Below are 14,014 nucleotides of genomic sequence, written 5' to 3'. Positions count from 1 at the left end.
GAGAAAAGATTTACGTGGTGATACATGAGAAAAGATGGACGTGGTGATACATGAGAAAAGATGGACGTGGTGATACTTAAGAAATCAGGGTCGTCGTCAAAACGTTACCACCCTTTTAACAACACCACGTAACGCCTGCTAATTTTTTCCTTTCAAGGCTAAACATCGTCTAGATGTCAAGCAGACTAAAGTTCAACATGACCTATATAGATATCTAGTTCATTAAATTGTTTAAGACTATAAGAAGAAAACAGCTGAATGAACATTAAGAAACACACTCATATTTTCCATTGTTTGTAAAGATGTCCATTATTAGGCGAACATTAGCTGAAAATCTCATGCCATAGAGACCAGACTATCCCTTCTATGCCCAGGTCACAAAGACAGGTGAACTCTACTTCACTTGTCCCACGGACCTTCATGTTTTAGATCAGTTTAAAACACTTGCATCATACTGCACCCACTCCCACATGATTGGAAAAGCTGTTTCATTCCCCCTTCCGTTCCTCAACACAAACTTAGCCAATAACAAAACTTGTCTTACATACCAGCCGATATTGAATGAAATCTTTTATTTTATCGGGGATTTGAGGGGGGGGGTCTATTTAATCTAGGAGGATTATATTTCTTTACATTAGAATTAGAGGGATAATATTATGCTGGTTAACAAATTAATTATAGTTATTATGTATCCGACTCGCAGTTTGTATAGCGGTGGGGTAATTAGCTTATAATAAAACGTTATATTATTGTATATAGGTAATCAGTGTTGTAGTTCAGATGGGGGGCATTCACTGGGTACACTGCTGTATTTTCTAATAAAAGAATGTCATATTTTCTTCTAGAACTTTCTCATAGTATATATATATATATATATATATATATATATATATATATATATATATATATATAAGGCAAAGTGATCGGATGGCTGATTGGGCACTTCCATCCGCCGCAGAGGCTTCGAATTTGGTGAGATAGACCACAGGGAGCCCGTGCCAGTTGGCCGCAAAGTCCACGAAGAGGGGTCAAAACTGACCTCGACTGACCGGCGCCTTATATGTGCTATTTATCGAAAAAAAAAACTTTTGCCGAACGACACCCCTTGATATATTGTGAGGTCATAGAAGAACGCTTAGGGGTGTCAGAAAAAAACTCGCCATATCCGCGAAAAATCTAGAAATGGGTCAAAACTGACCAGTCGTACTTTCCTATATAATCTGTATTTTATGGGAAGAACAGGGGATAATTTCAACAAAGATTTCAGGGTACTTACTCTCTGTACATCAGGCTAATTTTAGGCACGCACCTAGGCAGTGGCGTAGCGAGGTCGGGTGTCACCCGGTGCGGCACTTAATGGTGTCATCCCCCCCCCCCCCCCCCGAGGCATAGAGACCCTTCCCAGGAACAAACTTTCAAATTTTCGATTTGCACCCCCCCCCCCCTCAAACTTTCGATTTGCACCCCCCCCTCGAGTTTTTCTCTATATATTTTGCTATTTTTTGCCTTGGTGTCACCCCCCTAAATGGTGTCACCCGGTGCGGTCCGCACCCCCCCCCCCGCCCCCTCGCTACGCCCCTGCACATAGGTGCCGTATGGGAAAATTGTCGGTTGGACTCTGTAATTTCAACACGAATTTTAGGGTACTTAACCTCTGTATATCTGGCTAATTTTTTGCATGCGCCTCAATAGTTGATGAGGCCTTATGGAAAAACTGTTGGCTAGACTAAAAGCCCTCGATGGGGGCTAAAAATGACCGCGAGTGAAATTCTCTTTAAATGAGATATATATAAATTGAGGTCCTAGACCGACCCTGGAGGGTAACAAAAAAAACATTCCCGTCGGAAAAACCTCTTAGTGTCGTTAGATTTGTCAAGGTACCGTATTTTCTTATATAAACAATTGTTTGTGAAAAAGTAAACAAAGACTAGGCCATTTTGTCTATGTACAGGAGAGGTAGCTTTTTAAAATAATAATTTTTAAAAAGTTTTTATACTATTTTAAAGAAAAAAAACAAAAATCCTAAAGTATAGCATTCGCTTAAATAAATATTTCGTTATAACTTAAGTTATGTATTGTAGTGAAATTGTAAAATTAATTGCGAAAGTGGATATATTATAATATACTATTAAGGAAACCTTTGCAGTTCTAACAACCTCACGAAACTACTCAGACTTTTTTTTATCTTAGGCCATAAACACTCCACACAACAGCCAATCAGCAATCATTAAAATTCACAAAAGTTTTTTGAAAACCTAAGCGAAGCTAGGCAGTATGCCTCATACAACATATACATAAAAGTATAACAAACATCTTGAACAAACGTCTCCACTTTTAACTACTATTTTGTACAACTAACATGTACGTTCGACTCGTACAAAACGTTGTAATTCTGTATAGTTTGGGCAGTGATGGTAGTGTTGATGTCTCTCTCGTCTCCACATATATTATTTAGTTTCCTATAACACTACGGAAGGTATATCCAAACACCATCTCTCCATATAAAGTCATAATTTATGCAGTTTTATAATTTTATTAGCATAAACCTCATATGAAATTAATATAGTCGGTATACAGGCAAATTTTAAAGTGCGTAATTAATTATCAAAATTGTGTTGTATGTTACGTTTAAATAAGAAATTGCTATAAAATGTATGAGCAATAAGTGAGCGCTGGATCCGGCCCGCGGTCCTTAAGAAACAACTAGGATATGAATAAATTTGATGTTGAGCTACATCACTTACTGACGCAGGAAACACGGTTGTTTAGGGATCCACTCAGACAAATTAACTTAAACTGAAACACGCATCATGTCTGCTGGGCTATTGGCAGCAATTTTGGCTGTCAACAGTTGTCTCTGCTTTGGTGAGTTTAAACTTATAATACATTTTCTGTAACTAATGTTTTATTCTTGGCTTATTGCCTCAGCATATCAAATTATTAAGTTTAAATTCAACTTAAGAATTTCGATAAAATATGATTAATGGATTCAAATTCCTAAAATAACCTGAGTTTCATTTCTTTTTTGAAATTACCTTTTAAATAAGTCGTTGTGCTGTAATTTCATAAATTAACAACAGACACTTGAGAATATGGGCTACTAGTGTTACACCTAGATATGCACGGCTGTATTGCATTATGTAATAGAATATGATTACTTAAAGTTTCTGATTACAATAAATAATTAATGTTTCAAGCGGACTATTGAAATGTATTTTTTGATTGTGTATTACAGGAAAAGTTGAACTACCTAAGAACAGTGCTTTGGCAGATACGGTTTGTTTATAGAGTGAATCATGGACAAGTTTTTAGCACTTGTCTAAAAAGAATGAATTCTGTGTCTGTGGGTTCGTGTGTGTGTATGTCGGAGGGATTATATATGTGCTTTGTATCTGATGTTACACTGTCTATGTTTGTGTATCAAAGTGTTTGATTGTGAGTGTGTCGGTGGCTTTATGTGTGTCTGCGATTGTATGTGTATGTTCTGTGTGTGTCTCGTTTGTCTGGTATGCATGTGTGTCGGTGACTGTATGTGTGTCGGTGACTGTATGTGTGTCTGATCTTTTTGTCTCTGTGTGATGTGTGAGATTAAAGTCAGAACAGAATCAAATGGATCCAAAACTGAACCGAAACACAACATTTTTGAAACAAAAGATAAAGTTATGGCGCCTACAGTTGTTTCAAACAATGATATAGACTATGGATAAACTGGGGCATTATAGACAATCACTATATTAAATCATGAGCGTCCGCCGGCGCTCAGACAGGGTGCTATTTGGTATCCCTGTCTATCAAATGAGTGCTTTGGCGCCTACGCTCGTTTTAAACCATGCAATAGAATATGGATAAGATTGGAATATTATAGTCGTTAACTAAATCAGGCGCGTCCGGCGGTACCCCGGCAGGGTATAGTTTGGCGCCCCGGGCTATCATGTGAGCACTATGGCGCTGAAATTAGTTTTAAGGAGCACCCTACAATATTGACAAGGTGGCAAACGACATTTGATGATTAAACCGAGCTAGGGGCCCTACGCGGCGCCCCTGTAGTTGTGTATCCGGGGGCTTCCGAGAGCGCCCTTCTACGTCATTGATACCTGAGCAGTTGCCGAAGACTTTCATACAAAACGACTTTGGGTGTGCTGAGCGGTAGTTTGGGTAAACCCGTGTCAAGATAAATATAATCCAAGGGCAGGCATTGTTTACTTTTAATTATCTAAGTTCTAGAAAACAAAGCCACACGTCTAAGAATATAGGAATTGGTAAGGCATAGATGAAACCCTCCTAATATACTTCGTCAGACTTTCTAAAAACCCCGCGGCAACGCGCGGGGATAGGCACGCTAGTGATAAATAAAACATTACGTAAATATTAATTAAAATAAGAAAATCAATAGTATAATATACAATGAAAAATCCCACTGTGATAAGTATAAATTGAAAATTCGTACTGAAAGCTAAAAAATGTTCATTCTATTTTAGTAATAACAATTTAAACGGAATACGGGGTTTTTTTTTGTAACACATACAGACATAAAATCAATTCATTTAATTACAAAATATACACACACACACACACACACACACATACATATATATATATATATATATATATATATATATATATATATATATATATATATATATATATATATATATATATATATATAATATGTATAATTTAATAATGTATACTATTTTAGAAATATATGAGAGTATGTATATATAAGTATAAGTATATGTATAATGCATATATATATATATATATATATATATATATATATATATATATATATATATATATATATATATATATATATATATATATATATATATATATATGGGGGGGGGAGAGGTGTGTTTTCTGTATTGCACTATATTTGTTAAAATCTACTTCATTAGAGAATCTGTAGCAAGAGCCATATGACCAAAGAATTGCCCGCCAGATCTGTGTTGAAATCTTCAGCTGGTAAAGATGTTCTGTGTGACACTGTCTCTGATGGCGGTGGATGGATTGTCCTGATGGTAACGATACAAATAATATCATGTTTTGCAGGCCTCACTGTAAATGGCACCAAGTAAACTCGCATTACAAGTTTGGGCTGAACTGTTTTAAAAACCATCTGCTATAAATGGCATTACATAACATATTTTAATGTAATTTGATCATGTCAATATTTTTTATACTAAGTAAAAAACTTGGTTACACAAAGTTCTACAGAAACCCGAATTTGATGTATTCAGTTCCCTATGTGAAATTAGGCTTTACTCTCTTCTAATATTCCTTTACTTGGGGACTTGAATATAAAGAAATCCAACAAAGTAACAACAATAGTGTTTAAGTTAAGTTTGATAAATATAGGCTATAGGCCAAGGTGGACTATAATTTTATATATGAATATATAAAGACAGCGTTCCTTGCAATATACACTATGAACGAATATTAAAAAAAAACAATATCAAACTAGTCAAAAAGTAATTGTTCATACTAACACACTTCATCGTAACCAAAACGTTGATAACTGTTTTAATGTGTTTATCCTCCAGCGTCGAGTTCGGGGTGATGTGAACTTCTCAAGATCTTGGGCGGACTACTCGGAGGGATTTGGTTCATTTGATGGCGATTTTTGGCTGGGGCTAAATGACTCTTCGCTCTTAATCTACGTACGTAAACCTGTAGCGTATTAGAACAGCAAAATATGGCGGTGAGGAATTGAGAAAATACACGCACAAATAAATATTAAATTTGAAATATTCCATTAATAATCTGTCTCCATGATCTAATTGTGTGGATCTGTATTTGGTATATCTTTGATTATTCTCCTTTTTTACACCAATTAGTGTTGTGACTGCTTGACTTAGCCAATTATTATATAGTATATTTCATATATATATATACATTTATATATATATATATATCTATATATATACATATATATATATATATATATATATATATATATATATATATATATATATATATATATATATATATATATATATATATATATATATATATATATATATACATATATAATTATCTAAACTATATTTTCTACTCTGATATTACTATTATTTATAGTTACAACTACCAAATCAAATTTACAGGAAGGTGAATGGCAGCTAAGGGTAGATATGAAGTTCGAAGGCAGAGATTACTTCGCCCAGTACCGACAGTTCGAACTGTCGTGGCGGATACAGCAGCACACAATTCATATGGGAACGTTCTCAGGAAACGTCACGGATGATTTTTCTTATCACAACCACCAAATGTTCTACACCTCAGATAGCCCTACCAGCAACAGTTGCACAAAAACCTACAGTGGTGGATGGTGGTTCAATAACTGTCATCGCGTCTATCTGACAGGAGAGTGGAAATCAAGAGAACAATCCAAGGGGGTCCACTGGGAGTCCTTGACTACGAACAAAAAAAGTCTCGATTCGGTGGAGATGAAAATGCGAGAGATTCAATAAATTTATCTTTTCATCGTTTTACACTAGTGTCAAATCGAACTCCAACATGGAACTGACAGCAAATTAAAATGTGATCCTGATGAATTGAATAATGTATCTCATTAAAACTGTCATTAAAGATACAATGGTGTAAATTAAAAAAAAAATTTCTGACATTTTTTTTTATTGCTGTGTGTCTGTTTGATTTTATTAAACTACTTCGTGTAGTTTCGATCTTTCTGATGATTTTGTATACACTTTAAAATCTCATAGAATTCAAAAATAAATACACAGGCAGTATAAACTTAATGATTTTATCTTATCGAACATCTTTGAAACAAGTATTTACCAGTGAAACGCAGCTCGTACAAAAATAACTGACCCGATCACTTACTATCGTTACACAACAATTTTACCTTGTGCTTGAGAAATGTTAAGGAGAATAATATGTTAACATTAAATCTTAATTTGAACAATTGTGATCGATAGAGCTAGAATAGTTTTGGAAATTATATAAATATATATATATATATATATATATATATACATATATATATATATTGTCTTCGAAGACGAAATTATCTGTAAAGGATGAAATCGTTGCATTAAAGGTGGATAGAAATAAATTAAAAGGTTTGCCGCAAACAAACGAGCAAACAACCACTGTGAAGTAAATAAAAGCTTATATTGTTTTTTTAAAAAGACTATTTCATATAAACTGAGTTAAAATAGTCCTGCTGTTAATTTCTGTTCCCACCACCAGCCCTTTCTCTCCAAAAGAGTGGCTTCAAATAATGCCTATTGTATTCAAACACTAGACATTATCGAATGCATGTTTATTGGCCTTATTAAACAATAAAATGGCAGATGATTATGGCATAGCACGTATACCAATTGTTAAATGTATTAGTAAAGTTTAATGAAGAGGATACCTTCTTTAAAAAATATTGGCGTAACAGCATTTTTTTTTTAAAAAGCACAAAGAATGAACCAAATTAGTATTGTATGCAACGTATAAATATAACAGTATCATGAACATGTATGAGAAATATAGATACAGGCCGGATTCGGCCCGCGGTCCTAAAGAAACGACTGACTCGGATATAATTAATTTTGTATTTAATAACATGACTAACTGACTCAGGCAACAGATTGGTTGTGTGGTCTACGGAGATATTATTCATCCTAATATTAAACATGTATGCTGGGGTATTGGCTGCCGTGACGGCTGTCAATATTTGTCTCTCCTTTGGTAAGTTTAAAATTAGATTTACCATTGTCCTATTTTTTTTACCTTATGAATTGGTTAAAAGTGTTGAAATTCAAATAAGTCTATCAAAATTATCTACGAAAATATGTGGGAATAAACTGATTCAATCCTCTGTATATGTAACTTACTTCTCTTACGTACAATAATCCTTTATATTAGTTGTTTTGTTACAGGAGCGCCTATGCTGCAAGCCGAAGCCCCAAATTTTGAAAAGCTCCCCCCCCCCATTTCGTCTAACCAATAATATTACTTTAAATTTAAATTGTTGTCTTTTACAGTAAAAGGGCGATATTTTATCTTGAAATGCAAGCTTAATTTAAATATCAAACAAATGTACACCATCTTGTGTAAACATTAGCTGTCATCACCTACTTGCCTAACATTGTTTACTTGAAGCCAATGCACTCGAAAATATTACAGCCAAGACGAGCGTTAACTTTATATCATAAAATAAGTTCATCTCATAAAAAAGTTAAATAAAAAAGTGAATTACTCATGTTAGAGAGAGTAAAGGCAACTGGGCATAGTTCTGAACATACTATCTTTTCCTAAGCAGAGGTCACCGAAACAGGTAATACATTAGCCCTAACGTCCGACCAGCTGTAGCATAAGTGGTTCAAGCCGTCTGTTTATAAGTTATGTTTGTTTCTGTATTACAGGATACCTCGAAGAAAGTAGGCTCAGCGTTCAAAAGGTTTGTCAAAAGAGGACTCATTGTCTGTTGGTTTATTGCTTGTTTATGACCAGTAAAGAAAGAAAAACATAGAGGAAAAACGTCAATGATGTATTGTTTGATGTCTGTCGGTTTGTTTGTCTGTGTGCATTTATGTGTCATTTGTGTATCTGTCTGTCAATGTGAACGTAAGTATTTGATTGTACTTGTGTATGTGTGTATCTGCATGTTTGATTTTTGTTTTATTGTTTGTGTTATCAACCTAAATCTGAGTATATATATATATATATATATATATATATATATATATATATATATATATATATATATATATATATATATATATATATATATATATAAACGTATATATACGTGTATATCTATCTTCTATATATATAAAAAGCAATGTATGTGTGTCTATGTGTGTGTGTGTGTGTCCTTTATGCATTACTACACCTCTCATCACATCGCCGTGAAACTTTGGGAAGTTGTTGCGAATATTCCTGGGGAGGTTTCTGCGAAAAAAAAAATTTCAAATTCGCAGGGGTGGCGCCCCGGCAGGGCGCGATTTGTTTTTCTCTATATACCGTATATAAAAATAAAAGTCGATTTTGGTTTGGCATCGTTCATCCGATAGGCATGAGACTTTGGGGAGTTCATTATACCACTCTAGGGAAGGGTTCTGTAAAAAAATAATTTTTAATTTCGCAAGGGCGGCGCCACGGGAGGGTCCGATTTTTCTCTATATACGGTAAATTAAAAAAAAAAAAAAGTGAATTGCAGTGACACCGTTCATCCGATAGGCATGAAACTTTGGGGAGTACATTATAAAACTCTAGGAAAGGGTTCCGTAAAAATCATTTTTAATTTCGCAAGGGCGGCGCCACGAGGGGTGCGATTTTTCTCTATATACGGTATATTTTTTTAAAAAGTCGATTTTGGTGTGACACCGTTATCCGATAGCCATGAGACTTTGGGGGAGTTGATTAGAACAATTCAGGGAAGGGTTCTGTAAAAAAAAAATCCTTTTTTAATTTCGCAAGGGCGGCGCCACGGAAGGCTGCAATTTTTCTCTATATACTGTTTATAAAAATAAAAGTCTATTTCGGTTTCACATCGTTCATCCGTGTACCATGAAACTTTGGGGAGATGATTAGATCACTTAATGGTAGGGCTCTGCAAAAAAATATTGTTTAATATTGCACGGGCGGCGCCCACGATTTTTTTCTCTATACACAATATATAAAAAATAATACTCACATGCGGTTCATCCGAGTGCCATGAAACTTTAGGAAGTAGAATATTTCTGCGAAAAAGAAAACTAAAGTTTCTTATGGGCGGCGCCATATAGGGTACAACTTTCGTCAATACACGGTTTGGCGCCCAGAGTTTTAGAGCGACTATGTTGGCACTTGGCATCAGTTAATCGAGCATCCTGCATAGCGAGTAAGGGGTACTACTATATTCAGCGGTAAAACTACAACAGTCTTCTAAAAATAACTTTGTAACGCGAGGAAATCGTTCTGTACAGTTTCGTCACCTTGCCAAAGATGAAAAAATAACTCTTTGAATATGAGGAGCCTACTGTAGAGTTTCGTCATTTTGCGAATGATGCAATAAGCATCTACTATTAGACAATCCAGTCAGAAATTGAGATCGAGCATCTAATAATAGACCATTAGTAACGCTAGCATATTGCATCATTCACACTGATGTTTAAAACATGTCAAATACATTTTTACGTGTTAAAGAAAAAAGCATGTTCATTTGTGGCACTTTAGCGAATGATGAAATCTGCATCATTATTTAACAGGATGCTATTTGGCACGATGGCGCCTATTACTTTTTAGGAGCCAGGGGTCGTACGCCGCGCCTATGCGGTAGTGTAATCGGGGGGTGGGGGCCCTGAGAGCGCCCCTGTACGTCTCTGACACATGGGCAGTCACCGAAGTGTGTTCTAACATATTATTTCGGTGAGTGATTAATGTACACTCAAAGTTTTCATGCAGTAGTGTAGGTAAACCCGTGTCCCGATATTTATGATCCAAGCGCAGGCATTGATTACATTTTAATAACTCACTTTTAGAAAAGACGGTCACGCGTCTAAAACATATGATTGGTAACGCGTTGGTGAAATCCTGCTAATACATTTCGTCAAACTTTCTTCTATCCCCGCGGCAACGCGCGGGGGACGGGTACGCTAGTACATATATATATATATATATATATATATATATATATATATATATATATATATATATATATATCTGTGTGTCTGTCAGTCAGTCAATCAGTCAGTCAGTCTGTCTGTCTGTTTATCTCTCTGTCTGTCTGCCTGCTTGTCTGTCAGTCAGCCAGTCAGTCAGTCAGTCTGTCTGTCTGTCTATTTGTCTATCTGTTTGTCTGTCTGTCTGTCTGTCCGTCTCTCTGTCTATTTGTCTATCTGTTTTTCTGTCTGTCTGTCTATGTGTATGTTTGTGTGTGTGTGTGTTGATGTACCGCAACACTATTGTTGAAAAATACATTTCTAGGGAGTGTGTACCAAAAATACCATGACGAAAGGTTTGCTGGAGAGGTCTGTCTTGAAATCTTCCGCTGGTAAAGATGTTCTGTGTGACACTGTCACCGATGGCGGCGGATGGATTGTCCTGATGGTAACGATTAGCATAATCTCTTCTACACCAAGCATAGTGTTTACTGTTGACACTAACACACTCTAACCTAAACATAAAGCCATTTCTCACAATAACACATACTAGCCTTACCAAAAAGCGATTTCTCACGCTAACCCATGTTTTTTTTTTAAAGCGCCGTTATCAAGGCGAGAATTTCACAAGACCTTGGGCAGATTACAAGAACGGCTTTGGTTCATTTGATTTTGACTTTTGGCTCGGGCTGGATGAAATATCAAGCTTAACATCCGTACGTAATATCTGTTTTATAAAAAGTTTTAAACAGTGCAATAGACTATGAATAAAATTGGGTATTATAGTCATTTACTAAACTGAATCAAGTAGTTCTGCCGGCACCACGGAGGGGGCGTTTTGGCGCCCCGGGCTATACTGTTAGCACTATGCTTTCATGATTGTATTTAAGTTTGTGTTTATGTTTTGCGTTATTGTTTGCGCTAAGGTTTGCGTTTGTGTTTGCGTTTTTGTTTTGTAATTGCGTTAGTCTTTGCATTTTTTTTTTGTATTTACGTTTGTGTTTGCTTTTACGTTTGCGGTTATGTTTGCGTTTATGTTTGTGTTTTTGCTTGCGATTGCGCTTTTGTTTGCGTTGGATAATGCGTTTTCGTTTGTTGGTGTGTTTGGGTTTGTGTTTGCGTTTGTTGTTGGGTTTGGGATTGTTGTTTGTGTTTGCGTTTGTGTTTACGTTTGTGTTTGTTTTTGTGTTTGCGTTTATGTTTATGTTTGTTTTTGTGTTTGCGTATATGTTTATGTTTGCATTCTTATTTGTGTTTGTGTTTGCGTTTATGTTTTGGTTTTGGTTGGCTGTGGTTAGGGTTAATTCTAAAAGTAATATATTATGCTGCTTAATAAACACACAAGTCATGGTCCTTTACAGATCAGCTTTTTACAGAGGCCAGTGCACGCACGCGCACACACACACACACACATATATATATATATATATATATATATATATATATATATATATATATATATATATATATATATATACATATATATATATATATATATATTTATATATATATATATATATATATATATATATATATATATATATATATATATATATATATATATAATTGTCATAACAAGATTGAGAATATGGGGCAGGTAATCGATATTGTATGTATGTATATATATACATACATACAATATCGATTACCTGCCCCCATATTCTCAATCTTGTTATGACGATTATTTATAGTAACTACATCTTAACAAACCCTACAGCGTGGAACTTGGTTGCTCAGGATAGATATGAGGTTCAACAGAGTATATTATTTCATTACCTACGTAGGCTTTAAGGTAGACGGAGAGGACAAGCAATACACTCTTCATGTTGGGACATACGGTGTTGGGAACGTTAGGGATGATTTGTCAAATCACGACAACATGAAGTTCTACACCTGGGATAGCCCTATAAAAAGCAGCTGCTCACAAAGCTACAAAGGAGGGTGGTGGTTCAATGGCTGTCATCTCGTTTATCTGACTGGGGTTTGGAAGTCGGACGAGGCGTGCAAGGGACTTCATTGGGATGGCTTGACTACAAGCAAAAGGAATCTTGAATCCGTGGAAATGAAAATCCGATTGTATTGATACGTATTTTACAGCACAAACCACCAACGTCAGATCAAAGTTCTACACTTGGCTGAGTTAGATTTGATCCTAAGCTTTTTTGTGTCTGATTAATCTTTTTGAAATAATTATTAAAAAATTATTTTGGCAAAACATTAAAATTCTGTTTTGTATCCGTTTACTTCTTGTATTGCTTTAACCAAAATTTTTCAGCATTAGTATGAATCTTCTCACTGATTTTATAAACATTTTAAAAAACTACATTAGCTTTCTCGTATACGAAGTATAGCACTCGTGCACAACACTGTGTATGAGGAATTTAGAGAACAATTAATGCAAAATCTTCAACCTTAGTATTTTAGGTTTAATAAATAAATATGAAGTTCGTATGGTAAATGTTAGATATTTAAAAGTAAAAAAAAATAATAATTTAAAACATGTTTATATTTGTGTTTGCTTTCAATGTAGCTGAATTTTTTTTAGTGTTCTGAACGTTCATCCAGGATTAAAGCCTATCATTTTACCTACAGTAAACTTAGATATATAAATATATTTTAGCAAAGACTTTCATTCTTTTTTTTTGGGTGACATTTTCAACCAGAATTAATAACTTCATTCGATATGGCGGCCTTACTACTATCTGTCACAGCCTTTTTGTGTGACTGGGTTCACGATATAAACTAAAAGGAAATACCAACCACATTACTGGAGATTTCACAATTTTATTAATTAATATTAGATCTACATATTCAGACTGATATTCAGCAGCTAGACTACTCAACAAACACGACTCAGTTTTGTCATCTTTCTTGTTCTGCCGAATTCTACCTCCCGCTACCTTTCCTTTTGCGCATGCGTACACCCACAATATATTTTATATTTTATCTCGCCTATTTACTACACACACTCGCAGCATACATTCATATACATTTAACTGTTATACTATCATTTCATAATGTAGGTTACAGTGTCATTTCTTTTTAAATTGCGGATTTCTTGAAACAAAACGAAGAACCTAAAAAAGTATGAACCAATGATCTGCCTTTTTTTTAAATCGTTATTTGACTTAAATTTTACATAAGCAGTATAGGAAAACCAACTTTTGTATGTTAAATATGTACTTGTAAGTATTCAAGCAATTAAAAAAAAATTAAATGACAGCAGGAGTTCGTGAAAAATATGGGAATTTTATTCTATGCTTGAAGTTGATGGTATTCAGAGAGTGAATAGTTGGATAAACTGTATCGATATTGAAAGGGAGATAACAAATCGAATTTTGTTTTATTTACTGGATTATTTCCCCTAGATAGCTTGATAGTTTTAAACAAACTCAATTGTCTCATACAATAGATGA

The 14,014-nt window shown here is 34.8% G+C and overlaps 2 protein-coding genes across 2 annotated transcripts; both read left to right on the top strand.

Annotated features, from left to right (window-relative positions):
• Nucleotides 1–2,751: 2,751 nt before the first annotated feature.
• On the top strand, nt 2,752–6,599 carry LOC131951921 (ficolin-1). Its single transcript, XM_059314360.1, has 5 exons — nt 2,752–2,865; nt 3,236–3,276; nt 4,899–5,021; nt 5,544–5,660; nt 6,105–6,599. Exons 1-5 carry the CDS (start codon nt 2,811–2,813, stop codon nt 6,468–6,470), a joined length of 702 nt encoding a protein of 233 aa, XP_059170343.1. The 5' UTR covers nt 2,752–2,810; the 3' UTR covers nt 6,471–6,599.
• Nucleotides 6,600–7,599: 1,000 nt separating this feature from the next.
• LOC131951918 (ficolin-1-A-like) lies at nt 7,600–12,821 on the top strand. Its single transcript, XM_059314358.1, has 5 exons — nt 7,600–7,701; nt 8,379–8,413; nt 10,924–11,046; nt 11,201–11,314; nt 12,316–12,821. Exons 1-5 carry the CDS (start codon nt 7,647–7,649, stop codon nt 12,679–12,681), a joined length of 693 nt encoding a protein of 230 aa, XP_059170341.1. The 5' UTR covers nt 7,600–7,646; the 3' UTR covers nt 12,682–12,821.
• The last annotated feature ends 1,193 nt before the right edge of the window (nt 12,822–14,014 follow it).

Source organism: Physella acuta, unplaced genomic scaffold (assembly GCF_028476545.2).
Source record: "Physella acuta isolate Inbredline_101_S28 unplaced genomic scaffold, ASM2847654v3 ptg000837l, whole genome shotgun sequence".
NCBI classification, from domain to species: domain Eukaryota; kingdom Metazoa; phylum Mollusca; class Gastropoda; family Physidae; genus Physella; species Physella acuta.
Note: the sequence above shows the minus strand (reverse complement) of the source record. Positions and strands in the feature narration are given on the sequence as shown.